Source organism: Salmo salar, chromosome ssa17 (assembly GCF_905237065.1).
Source record: "Salmo salar chromosome ssa17, Ssal_v3.1, whole genome shotgun sequence".
NCBI classification, from domain to species: domain Eukaryota; kingdom Metazoa; phylum Chordata; class Actinopteri; order Salmoniformes; family Salmonidae; genus Salmo; species Salmo salar.
In genome coordinates this window covers 18907501-18927673 of record NC_059458.1, presented here as the reverse complement: position 1 = coordinate 18927673, position 20173 = coordinate 18907501, and the positions used below count along the sequence as shown (strand labels likewise).

Sequence of the window (20173 nt, the reverse complement as noted above, 5' to 3'; positions counted from 1 at the left end):
GTCTGGTGAGGACCTGCCTTACAACAAGCCTATAAGCCCTCAGTCCACCCTCTCTCAGCCTATTGCAGACAGTCTGAGCACTGATGGAGGGATTGTGCGTTCCTGGTGTAACTCAGGCAGTTGTTGTTGCCATCCTGTACCTGTCCCACAGATGTGATGTTCGGATATACCGATCCTGTGCAGGTGTTGTTACACGTGGTCTGCCACTGCGAGGACGATCAGCTGTCCATCCTGTCTCCCTGTAGCGCTGTCTTAGGCGTCTCACAGTACAGACATTGCAATTTATTTCCCTGGCCACATCTGCAGTCCTCATGCCTCCTTGCAGCATGCCTAAGGCACATTCACGCAGATGAGCAGGGACCCTGGGCATCTTTCTTTTGGTGTTTTTCAGAGTCAGTAGAGAGGCCTCTTTTGTGTCCTAAGTTTTCATAACTATGACCTTAATTGCCTACCGTCTGTAAGCTGCTAGTGTCTTAACGACTGTTCCACAGGTGCATGTTCATTAATTGTTTATGGTTCATTGAACAAGCATGGGAAACAGTGTTGAAACCCTTTACAATGAAGATCTGTGAAGTTATTTGGATTTTTACAGATTCTGCGTTTCCACTCTGACACTTCTGTTTTCGTTGTATCATTCTTTTCACTTCTCATTTCTGCTGGATGTGGACAATTGAATACTCTAACCTTACATTGCTATTTGCTAAGTGGTTTACGGCTGGTTTTACCAGAAAACAATCTCTGGTGGGTTAGGTAAAACTTTATTTTACAGTCTGTTTTCTACTTGATAGACTACGAAGAAATTGCATTGTAATATGGTAATTACATAATTAGTTCCTATTATAATTTTGTTTTCTTTGGGTATTAAATAAAGCACCATAAAGCACCACCGTTCTTTAGACCCTTAAATAGATTTAATTTAATTGTATATAAACTACAAGTTAATAAACTATAGTAGAACTAGACTACTTGTAGAATTCAAAGCGGATCTTGTTCCTCAAAAATGTAATTCGTCCTGTTCTGTGTGTGTGTGTGTGTGTGTGTGTGTGTGTGTGTGTGTGTGTGTGTGTGTGTGTGTGTGTGTGTGTGTGTGTGTGTGTGTGTGTGTGTGTGAGAGAGAGAGAAAGAGAGAGAGAGAGACTGGGAATGTGTGTGTTGTGCTGAAAGAAGGTGGGTTATTTCGCTGAGGATCCTGGGTACATAGCTCAATAGTAATGCAGCGAAGAGGACACACATGCAACAACACAGGGACGAGAGCAAACGGAGAACACACATTGTTGCTCTGGATTTTACGGGTCTCTCTGTACACTGTAAATACTCTTAGTTTAGTTACATTGTATTCACATAATCGCTTCTGTAACCTACCCCATTGATATGACCGCGTCCTGTTCCGTTTGCTTGGGGAGAGATAGTACAACAACAGGAATGCATTCTAGTTACGCTGTTCTGATCCCTTCGAGTCGGTTTACCGGGAAATGGTAACGTTTACCAAGCATTGGAAGGACCATGGTTGAGGCGAGCAGCAAATTTCTCCTAATTGTAGTCGGCTCCGTCTGTTTTATGCTGATCTTATATCAATACGTCGCGCCTGGGGTTATCAATTTCGGCTCACCACACGGATATTTCACTGAGGAGGACGATGGTGGGGACATTTTCCCTTCCCCAGACCCGCACTACGTCAAGAAATACTATTTCCCAGTCCGGGATTTGGAGCGAACGGTGGAATTTGAAATCAAAGGAGAAGACGTGATCGTGTTTTTACACATTCAGAAGACAGGAGGGACAACGTTCGGGAGACACCTGGTTCAGAATGTGAGGTTGGAGGTTCCGTGTGACTGTAGACCGGGTCAGAAGAAGTGTACCTGTTATCGACCCAACCGAAAAGAGACCTGGTTATTCTCCCGGTTCTCCACCGGTTGGAGTTGTGGCTTACACGCGGACTGGACCGAGCTAAAAAATTGTGTTCCAGGAGTTCTAGATAAAAAGGAGACCAAGATGAAAAATGAAAGGTGAGATAAAATAGGCTAGTTGACTGGTTGTATCAGGCGTGTTGGGCTGGATCAAAAGCGTGCACAGCCTGTGGGTCTCCCAACACCTGACAATTGTTGAAGATCATTAATAATCGGGTGGTATGAGCACGTCATTAGGGAGCATGCCTGGACGATTCTCTCTCACTCTGTGTGTGGACTTACTGTAGCAGCAGATCCATCGCAGTTTGTTTGACAGTGTTTTAATGACAGGCTGTCATATGAATTTGTGTTGCGCGGTAATGTGTTTTTTTACCATATCCGAAGGGATAGATTTATAGGGTAACCTAACTGTCAACTCGAATTAGCTATAAGAGAATCATGCTGTCAAACTAAGCAGTATTAAAACAGTAGGTCTTGATCCTTCAAACTTGTAGCATATCGAACAGTGATGCATCGTTTTAGTGGTTTGTAAAACGCTTGAAACATGTTGAATATTGATTACTGTAAGCCATTGAATCAACATTGGATCAGAAATGTTGCTACAGTTAGGCCTGAATTGATGATTCTACTGAAAACGAAAGAAAACGTTTATTTTGGAAAAGCAGCTTACTCCTTTATCTTCAGGGATCGCTATGCAGGCAGACTGTTAGACAGATTGGCAGAGAAAACTACCCTCACTTTAATTCAGAGAAGATTTGGCTCCAGCCCTTCTCTCTGTTTCGTCTGTCTGTGTGGACTTTTGTTGCTGTAAGAGGACCCCTGCGGGGTTTGACTCCACTCTAATCCGGGTGATTACTTCCGCTGGTTACACATGCACTGTACTGCTGGTATTCCTGGCACAAGGCTCTGTGATGGTCAGAGGTGATGATGCCTCTAGCTACTCCAGAGGCTGGAGGGAGAATGTTTATCTGCTCACATCTGTTTCTACACAGTTTACTTTGTGTGTGTGTGTCTTTGTGTCCTCATCAATAGTTTTCCCTCTCTCTCCCTCTTTCTTTCGCCATCTCTCTCTCTTTCCCTCCATCTCCCTCTGTGATGGTGTCATTTCCTAATGAAACAGCAGGCATGCTTTCCGCTTGGTGGCTTTATAGCTGTTGGTCCTCTCTCTCTCTCTCTTTCCCCCTCTCCATCTCTCTCTCGTCCCCCTATTTCTCTCTCTATTCATCAGAGCGTGATTTCTACATTAAGCTAAATGTATTTTTTCATGGAAGATTTACTGCAATTTCTAAAATGTCTGTTTTACCAAATGGTCTGTCCTAATGAATGGCTACAAATGGGAGGAGGGGAAAGAGGAGTGGAGAGGATGGGGGGGGGGGATGATGATGAGGGGATGGAAAGGGTAGAGGAGGAAGAGAGTAGAAAAGGATGGTAGTGTAAGAGAAGGGGAGGGCAGATGGGAACGAGACAGAGGAGGATGAGAGGAGGGAACGGGACAGAGGAGGATGAGAGGAGGCATGGGAAAATGGGTAGGGCTTTTGAGTGAAACGGTGGAGAAGAGGATGGTGAGAGTGAAGGCAGAGAGTGTGTTGTTTCATTGCTGTAGAGGGGGAGGTTTCAATTAGCATGCCTGTCAATCTGCCTGGATCACTCGCTGTTTAAGCATCACAACGTAGATCACTGCAGGGTGAACTGGGTGCCGGTGCGTGACTGACCAGACAGGTCGTCGTGTTTTAATCCAATTAGATTATCAGGGATTAATCTTGGGCTGCTCAACATTCCAAAGATGGTTACTCCTTCATCCCTACAATCCCAACACCACATTCCCACACCGGGAATCTCAGTTTTCCTATACCGGTGTGTCTGCGTGTTTGTGTGCACATTTCCCCAAATGAATAATCTTTAAAAAATTCCAGCATTCTACAGTTTTCTTTCTCTCTTTCACTCTTTCTCTCTCTCTATGTGGAATACACGGCAAGCTTTTAGGCAGTAATTAGATGTTTGCAAACAGGTGACAAACACGCACGCGTGCACACTCTCACACACAAAATTTACACTGAGTGTACAAAACATAAAAGCACCTGCTCTTTCCATGACATAGACAAGCTATGATCCTTTATTGATGTCACTTGTTAAATCCACTTCAGTCAGTGTAGATGAAGGGGAGGAGACAGGTTAAAGAAGGATTTTTAAGCCTTAAGACAATTGAGACATGGATTGTGTATGTGTGCTATTCAGAGGGTGAATGGGCAAGACAAAATATTTAAGTGCCTTTGAACGGGGTATGATAGTAGGTGCCAAGCGCACCGGTTTGTGTCAAGAACTGTAACGCTGCTGGGTTTTTCACACTCAACAGTTTCCCGTGTGTATCAAGAATGGTCCACCACCCAAAGGACATCCAGCCAACTCGACACAACTGTGGGTAGCATTGGAGTCAACATGGGCCAGCATCCCTATGGAAAGCTTTCGACACCTTGTAGAGTCCATGCCCCGACGAATTGAGGCAGATCTGAGGGCAAAAGAGGGTGCAACTCAATATTAGGAAGGTGTTCCTAATGTTTTGTGTACACAGTGGATGTTCGGAATAGTGCACACATTGTGAAGAGACCGTATGGCTGGGAATGTGCTTCTGTCACTTCTGCTGAAACAGAGGGAGAGAGATGGCGGGGGAGAGGGAGAGAGATGGCGGGGTAGAGGGAGAGAGATGGCGGGGGAGAGGGAGAGAGATGGCGGGGTAGAGGGAGAGAGATGGCGGGGAGAGGGAGAGAGATGGCGGGGTAGAGGGAGAGAGATTGCAAGGGAGAGATGGCGGGGGAGAGGGAGAGAGATGGCGGAGGAGAGGGAGAGAGATGGCGAGGGAGAGATGGCGGGGTAGAGGGAGAGAGATGGCGGGGTAGAGGGAGAGAGATGGCGGGGAGAGGGAGAGAGATGGCGGGGAGAGGGAGAGAGATGGCGGGGTAGAGGGAGAGAGATGGCGGGGGAGAGGGAGAGAGATGGCGGGGAGAGGGAGAGAGATGGCGAGGGAGAGATGGCGGGGTAGAGGGAGAGAGATGGCGGGGTAGAGGGAGAGAGATGGCGGGGTAGAGGGAGAGAGATGGCAAGAGAGAGATGGCGGGGTAGAGGGAGAGAGATGGCGGAGGAGAGGGAGAGAGATGGCGAGGGAGAGATGGCGGGGTAGAGGGAGAGAGATGGCGGGGTAGAGGGAGAGAGATGGCGGGGTAGAGGGAGAGAGATGGCGGGGAGAGGGAGAGAGATGGCGGGGAGAGGGAGAGAGATGGCGGGGTAGAGGGAGAGAGATGGCGGGGAGAGGGAGAGAGATGGCGGGGAGAGGGAGAGAGATGGCGAGGAGAGATGGCGGGGTAGAGGGAGAGAGATGGCGGGGTAGAGGGAGAGAGATGGCGGGGTAGAGGGAGAGAGATGGCAAGAGAGAGATGGCGGGGTAGAGGGAGAGAGATGGCGGAGGAGAGGGAGAGAGATGGCGAGGGAGAGATGGCGGGGTAGAGGGAGAGAGATGGCGGGGTAGAGGGAGAGAGATGGCGGGGAGAGGGAGAGAGATGGCGGGGTAGAGGGAGAGAGATGGCGGGGGAGAGGGAGAGAGATGGCGGGGGAGAGGGAGAGAGATGGCGAGGGAGAGATGGCGGGGTAGAGGGAGAGAGATGGCGGGGTAGAGGGAGAGAGATGGCGGGGAAGAGATGGCGGTGGAGAGGGAGAGAGATGGCGAGGGAGAGATGGAGAGGGAGAGAGATGGCGGGGAGAGGGAGAGAGATGGCGAGGGAGAGATGGCGGGGTAGAGGGAGAGAGATGGCGGGGTAGAGGGAGAGAGATGGCGGGGAGAGGGAGAAAGATGGCGGGGAGAAGGAGAGAGATGGCGGGGAGAGGGAGAGAGATGGCGGGGAGAAGGAGAGAGATGGTGGGGTAGAGGGAGAGAGATGGCGGGGTAGAGGAGAGAGATGGCGGGGGAGAGGGAGAGAGATGGCGGGGGAGAAGGAGAGAGATGGCGGGGTAGAGGGAGAGAGATGGCGGGGTAGAGGGAGAGAGATGGCGGGGAGAAGGAGAGAGATGGCGGGGGAGAAGGAGAGAGATGGCGGGGTAGAGGGAGAGAGATGGCGGGGGAGAGATGGCGGGGAGAGGGAGAGAGATGGCGGGGGAGAGATGGCGGGGGAGAGGGAGAGAGATGGCGGGGGAGAGGGAGAGAGATGGCGGGGGAGAGATGGCGGGGGAGAGGGAGAGAGATGGCGGGGAGAGGGAGAGAGATGGCGGGGAGAGGGAGAGAGATGGCGGGGTAGAGGGAGAGAGATGGCGAGGGAGAGATGGCGGGGGAGAGGGAGAGAGATGGTGGGGTAGAGGGAGAGAGATGGCGGGGGAGAGATGGCGGGGAGAGGGAGAGAGATGGCGAGGAGAGATGGCGGGGAGAGGGAGAGATGGCGGGGGAGAGGGAGAGAGATGGCGGGGAGAGGGAGAGAGATGGCGGGGGGGTTGGCGGGGAGAGGGAGAGAGATGGCGGGGAGAGGGAGAGAGATGGCCGGGGAGAGATGGCGGGGAGAGGGAGAGAGATGGCGAGGGAGAGATGGCGGGGAGAGGGAGAGAGATGGCGGGGAGAGGGAGAGAGATGGCGGGGAGAGGGAGAGAGATGGCGGGGTAGAGGGAGAGAGATGGCGGGGTAGAGGGAGAGAGATGGCGGGGAGAGGGAGAGAGATGGCGGGGAGAGGGAGAGAGATGGCGGGGAGAGGGAGAGAGATGGCCGGGGAGAGATGGCGGGAGAGGGAGAGAGATGGCGGGGAGAGGGAGAGAGATGGCGAGGGAGAGATGGCGGGGAGAGGGAGAGAGATGGCGAGGAGAGATGGCGGGGGAGAGGGAGAGAGATGGCGGGGAGAGGGAGAGAGATGGCGGGGGAGAGGGAGAGAGATGGCGGGGAGAGGGAGAGATGGCTGGGAGAGGGAGAGAGATGGCGGGGGAGAGATGGCGGGGAGAGGGAGAGAGATGGCGAGGGAGAGATGGCGGGGAGAGGGAGAGAGATGGCGGGGGAGAGGGAGAGAGATGGCGGGGAGAGAGATGGCGGGGAGAGATGGCGGGGAGAGGGAGAGATGGCGGGGAGAGGGAGAGAGATGGCGGGGAGAGGGAGAGAGATGGCGGGGTAGAGGGAGAGAGATGGCGGGGAGAGAGATGGCGGGGAGAGGGAGAGAGATGGCGGGGAGAGGGAGAGAGATGGCGGGGGAGAGATGGCGGGGTAGAGGGAGAGAGATGGCGAGGAGAGGGAGAGAGATGGCGAGGAGAGATGGCGAGGGAGAGATGGCGGGGTAGAGGGAGAGAGATGGCGGGGTAGAGGGAGAGAGATGGCGGGGTAGAGGGAGAGAGATGGCGAGGGAGAGGGAGAGAGATGGCGAGGGGAGATGGCGAGGGAGAGATGGCGGGGGAGAGGGAGAGAGATGGCGGGGGAGAGATGGCGGGGTAGAGGGAGAGAGATGGCGGGGAGAGGGAGAGAGATGGCGGGGTAGAGGGAGAGAGATGGCGGGGTAGAGGGAGAGAGATGGCGGGGAGAGGGAGAGAGATGGCGGGGGAGAGATGGCGGTGGAGAGGGAGAGAGATGGCGGGGAGAGGGAGAGAGATGGCGGGGGAGAGGGAGAGAGATGGCGGGGGAGAAGGAGAGAGATGGCGAGGGAGAGATGGCGGGGTAGAGGGAGAGAGATGGCGAGGAGAGATGGCGGGGAGAGGGAGAGAGATGGCGGGGGAGAGGGAGAGAGATGGCGGGGAGAGATGGCGGGGAGAGGGAGAGATGGCGGGGGAGAGATGGCGGGGAGAGGGAGAGATGGCGGGGAGAGGGAGAGAGATGGCGGGGAGAGGGAGAGAGATGGCGGGGGAGAGATGGCGGGGTAGAGGGAGAGAGATGGCGAGGGAGAGGGAGAGAGATGGCGAGGGAGAGATGGCGAGGGAGAGATGGCGGGGTAGAGGGAGAGAGATGGCGGGGTAGAGGGAGAGAGATGGCGGGGTAGAGGGAGAGAGATGGCGAGGGAGAGGGAGAGAGATGGCGGGGAGAGGGAGAGAGATGGCGGGGAGAGGGAGAGAGATGGCGGGGTAGAGGGAGAGAGATGGCGGGGTAGAGGGAGAGAGATGGCGGGGTAGAGGGAGAGAGATGGCGGGGAGAGGGAGAGAGATGGCGGGGTAGAGGGAGAGAGATGGCGGGGTAGAGGGAGAGAGATGGCGGGGAGAGGGAGAGAGATGGCGGGGAGAGATGGCGGTGGAGAGGGAGAGAGATGGCGGGGAGAGGGAGAGAGATGGCGGGGAGAGGGAGAGAGATGGCGGGGAGAAGGAGAGAGATGGCGAGGGAGAGATGGCGGGGTAGAGGGAGAGAGATGGCGAGGGAGAGATGGCGGGGTAGAGGGAGAGAGATGGCGGGGTAGAGGGAGAGAGATGGCGGGGAGAAGGAGAGAGATGGCGGGGTAGAGGGAGAGAGATGGCGGGGTAGAGGGAGAGAGATGGCGGGGAGAGGGAGAGAGATGGCGGGGAGAAGGAGAGAGATGGCGGGGTAGAGGGAGAGAGATGGCGGGGTAGAGATGGCGGGGTAGAGGGAGAGAGATGGCGGGGTAGAGGGAGAGAGATGGCGGGGAGAGGGAGAGAGATGGCGGGGAGAGGGAGAGAGATGGCGGGGAGAAGGAGAGAGATGGCGGGGAGAGGGAGAGAGATGGCGGGGTAGAGATGGCGGGGTAGAGGGAGAGAGATGGCGGGGAGAGGGAGAGAGATGGCGGGGAGAGGGAGAGAGATGGCGGGGAGAGGGAGAGAGATGGCGGGGTAGAGGGAGAGAGATGACGGGGTAGAGGGAGAGAGATGGCGAGGGAGAGATGGCGGGGTAGAGGGAGAGAGATGGCGAGGGAGAGATTGCGGGGGAGAGGGAGAGAGATGGCGGGGGAGAGGGAGAGAGATGGCGGGGGAGAGATGGCGGTGGAGAGGGAGAGAGATGGCGGGGAGAGGGAGAGAGATGGCGGGGTAGAGATGGCGGGGTAGAGGGAGAGAGATGGCGGGGAGAGGGAGAGAGATGGCGGGGAGAGGGAGAGAGATGGCGGGGAGAGATGGCGGGGTAGAGGGAGAGAGATGGCGGGGTAGAGGGAGAGAGATGGCGAGGGAGAGATGGCGGGGTAGAGGGAGAGAGATGGCGAGGGAGAGATTGCGGGAGAGGGAGAGAGATGGCGGGGAGAGGGAGAGAGATGGCGGGGAGAGATGGCGGTGGAGAGGGAGAGAGATGGCGGGGAGAGGGAGAGAGATGGCGGGGTAGAGGGAGAGAGATGGCGGGGGAGAGATGGCGGGGAGAGGGAGAGAGATGGCGGGGAGAGGGAGAGAGATGGCGGGGGAGAGGGAGAGAGATGGCGGGGGAGAGATGGCGGGGGAGAGGGAGAGAGATGGCGGGGAGAGGGAGAGAGATGGCGGGGAGAGGGAGAGAGATGGCGGGGGAGAGGGAGAGAGATGGCGGGGGAGAGATGGCGGGGAGAGGGAGAGAGATGGCGGGGAGAGGGAGAGAGATGGCGGGGGAGAGATGGCGGGGAGAGATGGCGGGGAGAGGGAGAGAGATGGCGGGGAGAGGGAGAGAGATGGCGGGGAGAGGGAGAGAGATGGCGGGGAGAGGGAGAGAGATGGCGGGGTAGAGGGAGAGAGATGGCGAGGGAGAGATGGCGGGGAGAGGAGAGAGATGGTGGGGTAGAGGGAGAGAGATGGCGAGGGAGAGATGGCGGGGAGAGGGAGAGAGATGGCGGGGGAGAGATGGCGGGGAGAGGGAGAGAGATGGCGAGGGAGAGATGGCGGGGGAGAGGGAGAGATGGCGGGGAGAGGGAGAGAGATGGCGGGGGAGAGGGAGAGAGATGGCGGGGAGAGGGAGAGAGATGGCGGGGTAGAGGGAGAGAGATGGCGGGGAGAGGGAGAGAGATGGCGGGGAGAGGGAGAGAGATGGCGGGGAGAGGGAGAGAGATGGCGGGGAGAGGGAGAGAGATGGCGGGGAGAGGGAGAGAGATGGCGGGGAGAGATGGCGGGAGAGGGAGAGAGATGGCGGGGGAGAGATGGCGGGGAGAGGGAGAGAGATGGCGGGGGAGAGATGGCGGGGAGAGGGAGAGAGATGGCGGGGGAGAGGGAGAGAGATGGCGGGGAGAGGGAGAGAGATGGCGGGGTAGAGGGAGAGAGATGGCGGGGAGAGGGAGAGAGATGGCGGGGAGAGGGAGAGAGATGGCGGGGGAGAGGGAGAGAGATGGCGGGGAGAGGGAGAGAGATGGCGGGGGAGAGGGAGAGAGATGGCGGGGAGAGGGAGAGAGATGGCGGGGGAGAGATGGCGGGGAGAGGGAGAGAGATGGCGGGGGAGAGATGGCGGGGAGAGGGAGAGAGATGGCGGGGAGAGATGGCGGGGAGAGGGAGAGAGATGGCGGGGGAGAGATGGCGGGGAGAGGGAGAGAGATGGCGGGGAGAGGGAGAGAGATGGCGGGGAGAGGGAGAGAGATGGCGGGGAGAGGGAGAGAGATGACGGGGTAGAGGGAGAGAGATGGCCGGGAGAGATGGCGGGGAGAGGGAGAGAGATGGCGGGGAGAGGGAGAGAGATGGCGGGGAGAGGGAGAGAGATGGCGGGGAGAGGGAGAGAGATGGCGGGGAGAGATGGCGGGAGAGGGAGAGAGATGGCGGGGAGAGATGGCGGGGAGAGGGAGAGATGGCGGGGAGAGGGAGAGAGATGGCGGGGAGAGGGAGAGAGATGGCGGGGAGAGGGAGAGAGATGGCCGGGGAGAGATGGCGGGGAGAGGGAGAGAGATGGCGAGGAGAGGGAGAGAGATGGCGAGGGAGAGATGGCGAGGGAGAGATGGCGGGGTAGAGGGAGAGAGATGGCGGGGTAGAGGGAGAGAGATGGCGGGGTAGAGGGAGAGAGATGGCGGGGTAGAGGGAGAGAGATGGCGGGGAGAGGGAGAGAGATGGCGGGGAGAGGGAGAGAGATGGCGGGGAGAGGGAGAGAGATGGCGGGGTAGAGGGAGAGAGATGGCGGGGTAGAGGGAGAGAGATGGCGGGGGAGAGATGGCGGGGAGAGGGAGAGAGATGGCGGGGAGAGGGAGAGAGATGGCGGGGAGAGGGAGAGAGATGGCGGGGTAGAGGGAGAGAGATGGCGGGGAGAGATGGCGAGGAGAGATGGCGGGGAGAGGGAGAGAGATGGCGAGGGAGAGGGAGAGAGATGGCGGGGGAGAGATGGCGGGGGAGAGGGAGAGAGATGGCGGGGTAGAGGGAGAGAGATGGCAGGGGAGAGATGGCGGGGTAGAGGGAGAGAGATGGCGGGGGAGAGGGAGAGAGATGGCGGGGGAGAGATGGCGGGGAGAAGGAGAAATGGCAGGGGTGAAAGGATGGGGAGCAGGAGAGAGATGGTTAGAGAGGGAGAGCCTGCACTGTGGAAATTGTCACAGTTTGCTTCATTCTCACTGTTTTGAGAGTAGTGTGTGTGTGTGTGTGTGTGTGTGTGTGTGTGTGTGTGTGTGTGTGTGTGTGAGACACACGCGAAAACACACAAACAAACACAGTCTTGTATAACTAACCTTGTGGGGATACATAGTTCAGTCCCATTCAAAATCCTATTTTCCCAAACCTTAACCCCAAAATCTAACCTTAAACCTAACCCTAGCTCCTAACCTTAACCTAACCCTAGCTCCTAACCTTAACCTAGCCCTAGCTCCTAAGCCTAAACCTAACCCTAGCTCCTAAAGCTAATTCTAACAATAATTGAAACCTTAACCCTAAACCCCCTAGAAATAGCATTTGACCTTGTGGGGACCAACAAAATGTTTGTTCGTTTGCTATTCGTGTGGGGACTTCTGGTTAAACACACACGCACACTGTGAGGTGTGAGGTTTTCTCTGTGGTGTTATCTCACACAACAAGTTGACGATAGTGATGACAGGACTACTACTAGAGTTGAGCTCTAGTCCACAACCCACCAAGGGGATTGAAGGACATGTTACATACTGCGCCACTGGGCTCCATCTAGGCTTGTTTTACTCAACATATTTCGATCTGAACATTCCACAATGTTCTGCCATTCTGAACGCAACCCTGCTCTTTCTCGCCTAAGGGATTTCTCAGCCCACAGAACACTTAGCCGTGCACTGACTGATTAGCAATTAGCCAACATTTCTATGGTTGTTAATAAGGCCCGCTACGCTAAGCTATGCTTGCAGTGGGAACATGATTACGGCCTATTAATTAGCATAGCGTTAGCTGGGAAGCAGTGGTGGCTCCTCAGAGGAGGAAGGGGAGGACTATCCTCCTCAGTGAATTTCATAAAAATAGTGAAACATTACAAAAGTTATCCTCTTTAGTTAATTATGCTAAATATATTCACGTCAGCAAATAATTGATTAATAAAACTCACTGTTTTGCAATGAAGGTCTACAGTAGCCTCAGCAGCACTCTGTTGGGTAGCACCATGGTGTAGCCGGAGGACAGCTAGCTTCCGTCCTCCTCTGGGTACATTAATGGTTATCACCCCCTTCTATAGACTTACACAGTAATTATGACAACTTCCAGAGGATGTCCTCCAACCTACAGTGTCAGAGATCTTTCAGCAATTAACTGACATGTTGTCCACCCAATCAAAGGATCAGAGAATGAATCTAGTACTGAAAGCATAAGCTACAGCTAGCTAGCACTGCAGTGCATAAAATGTGGTGAGTAGTTGACTCAAAGAGAAAGAAAATAGTTGAACAGAAAAGCAAGAGCGAGAGAGCTATATTTCTTTGTCATTATTTTGTTTCACTTACTAAGCTAGCATTGAATGCAGGTAACTAGTTTAGCCTACTCAAACAGAGAGGGATGCTATGTTAGCTAGCTGGCTATGGCTATCCAACACTGGAACTCTTTCAAGTCAATTATTCATTTATTGCCACCGGGGCCCGCCGGTGAAACTGCTTGCTACTGACTGTACACTGTACTGCATGATTATAGCGGGTTTACTAGCACGCTAGTCCTAGTAACTATGTTGACTATGACATGACAATGATGTATTTTGTATGCGGTTAGCGGTCATGACATGAAGGTTTGGCTTGGAAAGGTTTTTTTCGGCTGGTCACAGACACCTGATGTGTTGTGCACTGAAGTCCACACGCGAAGGGAAAAGGTGAGAGGAGGAGAGCGCTTAAATAGATGCAAAAAGGAATTATATACAGTGCCAGTCAAAAGTTTGGACACCTACTCATTCAAGGGTTTTTCTTTATTTTGACTATTTTCTACATTGTAGAATAATAGTGAAGACATCAAAACTATGAAATCACACCAATGGACTCATGTACTAACCAAAAAAGTGTTAAACAAATAAACATGTATTTTAGATTCTTCAAAGTAGTTACCTTTTGCCTTGATGTCAGCTTTGCAATGGAATTTTTGCAATGGAATTTTTTAAAAATGTTTTATATATATATATATATATATTTTCTTTGCACACTCTTGGCATTCTCTCAACCAGCTTCATGAGGTAGTCACCTGGAATGCATTTTAGTTAACATGTGTCCCTTGTTAATTTGTAGAATTTCATTCCTTCTTAATGTGTTTAAGCCAATCAGTTGTGTTGTGACAAGGTAGGGGTGGTATACAGAAGATAGCCCTATTTGGTCAAAGACCAAGTCCATATTATGACAAGAACAGCTCAAATAAGCAAAGAGAAATTATGAATGGCTCTCATGAGGACCACCACAGGAAAGGAAGACCCAGAGTTACCTCTGCTGCAGAGGATAAGTTCATTAGAGTTAACTGCACCTCAGATTGCAGCCCAAATAAATGCTTCACGGAGTTCAAGTAATAGACACATCTCAACATCATCTGTTCAGAGGAGACTGCGTGAATCAGGCCTTCATGGTCGAATTGCTGCAAAGAAACCACTACTAAAGGACACCAATAATAAGAAGAGACTTGATTGGGCCAAGAAACACGAGCAATGGACATTAGACCGGTGAAAATCTGTCCTTTGTTCTGATGAATCCAAATTTGAGATTTTTGGTTCTGACCGCTGTGTCTTTGTGAGATGCAGAGTAGGTGAATGGATGATCTCCGCATGTGTGCTTCCCACCGTGAAGCATGGAGGAGGTGTGATGGTGTGGGGGTGCTTTTCTGGCGACACTGTCAGTGATTTATTTAGAATTCACACTTAACCAGCATAGCTACCACAGCATTCTGCAGCGATACGCCATCTGATCTGGTATGCCCTTAGTGGGACTGGCATTTGTTTTTCAACAGGACAATGACCCAACACACCTCCAGGCTGTGTAAGGGCTATTTGACCAGGAAGGAGAGTAATGGAGTGCTGCATCAGTTGACCTGGCCTCCACCATCACCTGACCACAACCCAATTTGGGATGAGTTGGACCGCAGAGTGAAGGAAAAGCAGCCAACAAGTGCTCAGCATATGTGGGAACTCCTTCAAGACTGTTGGAAAAGCATTCCTCATGAAGCTGGTTGAGACAATGCCAATAGTGTGCAAAGCTGTAATCAAGGCAAAGGGTGGCTACTTTGAAGAATCTCAAATATAAAATATATTTTGATTTGTTTAACACTTTTTTGTTTACTACATGATTCCATATGTGTTATTTCATAGTTTTGATGTCTTCACTATTATTCTACAATGTAGAAAATAGTCAAACTAATAAATGAGTAGGTGTGTCCAAACTTTTGACTGGTACTGTATATAAAACGAGCTGTTTCTATGTGGCTGGTATGAAAGTGATCTGTGTTTGCATGTGATCAGGGTTGTATTCATTGCGCCGATTCTGTTGAAAAACGTTTCTTAAATGGAAGCAAATGGAATGAAATGGGGAGATACATACCTGAATTTGTCCAACAGAAGTTCTCGTTTTGCAACTGTTGGACTAATGATTACACTCTAGATCAGCTAGATGCAGGCAAGAGTGTGCAAGGAGGTATTGAATGTGTCTGTCACCTTAATTACTCAAGATTCTCTCGAGCTGTGCACCTACGTTGTGAACTGTCTTTCATAGGCTAGGTTGTAGCAACTTCATGATGGGTACAGGGAAAATTTGAGAGTCATGTAGTAGGCTAAACCTATCGATGTTACATTGAACTGGGTGAATGGAATATGAATGACAGTCATCCAATATGTAATAGAAATAAGGCCATGTTCATAATAAAAAGAATCATCCTCCCTCATCATAATTGTCACCGCCCGCCGCTGCTGGCCAGTGACTGATTAGCAAGAAGAAGGCATTTATTTGGTGTGCGCGTGTGGGGCTTAGGGGAAGAATGTGAACAGAGCCCATGATCTGACAGCCATGCTAATTGAATTGTGGGAAGATGCAAATTCCAGACTGTGACACACACAGACGGACCTACTGAACTCCTCAAAAAGGATTCATTAAGAAGACAATGTGGTCTCTCCCATCTCTCTCTCTCTCCCTCCCTCCCGCTCTCTCTCCTTCCCTACATTTCCTATCCACTCTTTCACATCTGTCTGTCTCTCTGTGAAGGGTGTTGTTTCTTTTGTCATCCCGTTGTTATCTGTTCCCTGTGTGCCAGTTTCCTGCACAGAGGGGAAATGATGCTTCAGGCTCAGGAAGTGCTTAACTCCAAATGATCTGAGTTTGAGATAGATACACTATATACACAAAAGTATTGGACACCCCTTCAAATTAGTAGATTTGGCTATTTCAGCCACACCCGTTTTATACAGGTGTATAAAATCAAGCACACCGCCATGCAATCTCCATAGACAAACACTGGCAGTAGAATGGCCTTTTTTTCTTTGTTTTTACCTTTTAACTAGTCAGTTAAGAACAAATTCTTATTGACAATGATGCCAAACCCAGACAACGCTGGGCCAATTGTGCGCCGCCCTATGGGATGTGATGCAGCCTGGATTCAAACGGCACCTCAAACCAGGCACCTCTTGCACTGAGATGCAGTGTCTTAGACCACTGCGCCACTCGGGAGCCTTACTGAAGAGCTCAATGACTTTAAACGTGGCACAGTCATAGGATGCCACCTTTCCAACAAGTCAGTTCATCAAATTTCTGCCCTACTAGAACTGCCCTGGTCAACTGTAAGTGTTGGTATTGTGAAGTGGAAATGTCTAGGAGCAACAATCTCACAGAACGGGACTGCCGAGTGCTGAAGCGTGTAGCGCGTAAAAATCGTCTGTCCCTGCAGCAATGTTCCAACATCTAGTGGAAAGCCTTCCCAGAAGAGTGGAGGCTGTTATAGCAGCAAAGGGGGGACCAACTTCATATTAATGCCCATGGTTTTGGAATGAGATGTTCGATGAGCAGATGTCCACATACTTTTGGTCATGTAGTGTGTATATATACACACACACACACACACACACACACACACACACACACACACACACACACACCTAGCTCTGCATCACAGAGCACTGGAGATTTTCATCATGGGTAGAAGCAAGGAAGGACACTGAATGTGGGTACGTGTGTGTGCATGCATGCATGCATGTCTGTGTGTTTCCCCCACCACTCCTCTCTCTCTCGCTTCACTGCTTCTACTCTGATGCTTGACTTCAAAGACACACACACACAAGCTCCATTCACCAGTCACTCATCACTGACACAGCCTATTCAGACTAGGCTAAAAGAGAGGGGGGAAAGAGAAGGGGAGTGTATGACAAGAGTTGGGGAGTGTATGAAAAGAGAGAGGGGGAGTGTATGAAAAGAGATTGGGGATAAGAGAGAGGGAGTGTATGAAAAGAGAGAGGGGGAGAAGAGAGGGGGAGTGTATGAAAAGAGAGAGGGGGAGTGTATGGAAAGAGAGAGGGGGGAAGACGGGGAGAGTATGAAAAAGAGAGGGGGGAAGAGAGGGGGAGTGTATGAAAAGAGAGAGGGGGAGTGTATGAAAAGAGAGAGGGGGAGTGTATGATAAGAGAGAGGGGGGAAGAGAGGGGGAGTGTATGATAAGAGAGAGGGGGGAAGAGAGGGGAGTGTATGATAAGAGAGAGGGGGGAAGAGAGGGGGAGTGTATGATAAGAGAGGGGGGGAAGAGAGGGGGAGTGTATGATAAGAGAGAGGGGGGAAGAGAGGGGGAGTGTATGATAAGAGAGAGGGGGAAGACGGGGAGAGTATGAAAAAGAGAGGGGGGAAGAGAGGGGGAGTGTATGATAAGAGAGAGGGGGGAAGAGAGGGGGAGTGTATGATAAAAGAGAGGGGGGAAGAGAGGGGGAGTGTATGATAAGAGAGAGGGGGGAAGAGAGGGGGAGTGTATGATAAGAGAGAGGGGGAAGAGAGGGGGAGTGTATGATAAGAGAGAGGGGGGAAGAGAGGGGAGTGTATGATAAGAGAGAGGGGGGGAAGAGAGGGGGAGTGTATGATAAGAGAGGGGGGGAAGAGAGGGGGAGTGTATGATAAGAGAGAGGGGGGAAGAGAGGGGGAGTGTATGATAAGAGAGAGGGGGGAAGACGGGGAGAGTATGAAAAAGAGAGGGGGGAAGAGAGGGGGAGTGTATGATAAGAGAGAGGGGGGAAGAGAGGGGGAGTGTATGATAAAAGAGAGGGGGGAAGAGAGGGGGAGTGTATGATAAGAGAGAGGGGGGAAGAGAGGGGGAGTGTATGATAAGAGAGAGGGGGGAAGAGAGGGGGAGTGTATGATAAAAGAGAGGGGGGAAGAGAGGGGAGTGTATGATAAGAGAGAGGGGGAAGAGAGGGGGAGTGTATGATAAGAGAGAGGGGGGGAAGAGAGGGGGAGTGTATGATAAGAGAGAGGGGGGAAGAGAGGGGGAGTGTATGATAAGAGAGAGGGGGGAAGACGGGAAGAGTATGAAAAAAGAGAGGGGGAAGAGAGGTGGAGTGTATGATAAGAGAGAGGGGGGGAAGAGAGGGGAGTGTATGATAAGAGAGAGGGGGGAAGAGAGGGGGAGTGTATGATAAGAGAGAGGGGGGAAGAGAGGGGGAGTGTATGATAAGAGAGAGGGGGGAAGAGAGGGGGAGTGTATGATAAGATAGAGGGGGAAGACAGGGAGAGTATGAAAAAGAGAGGGGGGAAGAGAGGGGGAGTGTATGATAAGAGAGAGGGGGGAAGAGAGGGGGAGTGTATGATAAGAGAGAGGGGGGAAGACGGGGAGAGTATGAAAAAAGAGAGGGGGGAAGAGAGGGGGAGTGTATGATAAGAGAGAGGGGGGGAAGAGAGGGGGAGTGTATGATAAAAGAGAGGGGGAAGAGAGGGGGAGTGTATGATAAGAGAGAGGGGGGAAGAGAGGGGGAGTGTATGATAAGAGAGAGGGGGGGAAGAGAGGGGGAGTGTATGATAAAAGAGAGGGGGGAAGAGAGGGGGAGTGTATGATAAGAGAGAGGGGGGGAAGAGAGGGGGAGTGTATGATAAGAGAGAGGGGGGAAGAGAGGGGGAGTGTATGATAAAAGAGAGGGGGGAAGAGAGGGGGAGTGTATGATAAGAGAGAGGGGGGAAGAGAGGGGGAGTGTATGATAAGAGAGAGGGGGGGAAGAGAGGGGGAGTGTATGATAAGAGAGAGGGGGGAAGAGAGGGGGAGTGTATGATAAGAGAGAGGGGGGAAGAGAGGGGGAGTGTATGATAAGAGAGAGGGGGGAAGACGGGGAGAGTATGAAAAAAGAGAGGGGGAAGAGAGGGGGAGTGTATGATAAGAGAGAGGGGGGAAGAGAGGGGGAGTGTATGATAAGAGAGAGGGGGGAAGAGAGGGGGAGTGTATGATAAGAGAGAGGGGGGAAGAGAGGGGGAGTGTATGATAAGAGAGAGGGGGGAAGAGAGGGGGAGTGTATGATAAGAGAGAGGGGGGAAGACGGGGAGAGTATGAAAAAGAGAGGGGGGAAGAGAGGGGGAGTGTATGATAAGAGAGAGGGGGGAAGAGAGGGGGAGTGTATGATAAGAGAGAGGGGGGAAGAGAGGGGGAGTGTATGATAAGAGAGAGGGGGAAGAGAGGGGGAGTGTATGATAAGAGAGAGGGGGGGAAGAGAGGGGAGTGTATGATAAGAGAGAGGGGGGGAAGAGAGGGGGAGTGTATGATAAGAGAGGGGGGAAGAGAGGGGGAGTGTATGATAAGAGAGAGGGGGGAAGAGAGGGGAGTGTATGATAAGAGAGAGGGGGGAAGAGAGGGGGAGTGTATGATAAGAGAGGGGGGGAAGAGAGGGGGAGTGTATGATAAGAGAGGGGGGGAAGAGAGGGGAGTGTATGATAAGAGAGAGGGGGGAAGAGAGGGGGAGTGTATGATAAGAGAGAGGGGGGAAGAGAGGGGGAGTGTATGATAAGAGAGAGGGGGGAAGACGGGGAGAGTATGAAAAAGAGAGGGGGAAGAGAGGGGGAGTGTATGATAAGAGAGAGGGGGGAAGAGAGGGGGAGTGTATGATAAGAGAGAGGGGGGAAGAGAGGGGGAGTGTATGATAAGAGAGAGGGGGGGAAGAGAGGGGGAGTGTATGATAAGAGAGAGGGGGGAAGAGAGGGGGAGTGTATGATAAGAGAGGGGGGGAAGAGAGGGGGAGTGTAGGATAAGAGAGAGGGGGGAAGAGAGGGGAGTGTATGATAAGAGAGAGGGGGGGAAGAGAGGGGGAGTGTATGATAAGAGAGGGGGGGAAGAGAGGGGGAGTGTATGATAAGAGAGGGGGGGAAGAGAGGGGGAGTGTATGATAAGAGAGAGGGGGAGTGTATGAAAAGAGAGAGGGGGAGTGTATGGAAAGAGAGAGGGGGAGTGTATGAAAAGAGAGAGGGGAAGTGTATGAAAAGAGAGAGGGGGAGAAGAGAGGGGGAGTGTATGGAAAGAGAGAGGGGGAGTGTATGAAAAGAGAGAGGGGGAGTGTATGGAAAGAGAGAGGGGGAGAAGAGAGGGGGAGTGTATGAAAAGAGAGAGGGGGAAGAGAGGGGGAGTGTATGAAAAGAGAGAGAGGGAAGTGTATGAAAAGAGAGAGAGGGAGTGTATGAAAAGAGAGAGGGGGAGTGTATGAAAAGAGAGAGGGGGAGTGTATGAAAAGAGAGAGGGGGAGTGTATGAAAAGAGAGAGGGGGAGTGTATGAAAAGAGAGAGGGGGAGTGTATGAAAAGAGAGAGGGGGAGTGTATGGAAAGAGAGAGGGGGAGTGTATGAAAAGAGAGAGGGGGAGTGTATGGAAAGAGAGAGGGGGGAAGACGGGGAGTGTATGAAAAGAGTGCGAGGAGAAGAAGAAAAGTGAATGCACAAGAGAGAAGAGGACCGCAGGGGACCTCTGAGTCACAAAGCAGAGCTGATAAACACACACACACACTCAACCACACACAATGTCCCCGTACGTGATGATTGGGCACATGGTTGTAAT

General features: G+C 52.5%; 1 protein-coding gene across 1 annotated transcript in view; it reads left to right on the top strand.

Annotated features, from left to right (window-relative positions):
• Window positions 1-1187: 1187 nt before the first annotated feature.
• LOC106575379 (heparan-sulfate 6-O-sulfotransferase 1-A) overlaps window positions 1188-20173 on the top strand; it is a 32792-nt gene continuing 13806 nt past the window's right edge. The window contains exon 1 of the mRNA XM_014151876.2: window positions 1188-2006. Coding sequence (XP_014007351.1) covers window positions 1504-2006 — 503 coding nt within the window. The 5' untranslated portion in view covers window positions 1188-1503. The remainder of the gene's footprint in view (window positions 2007-20173) is intronic.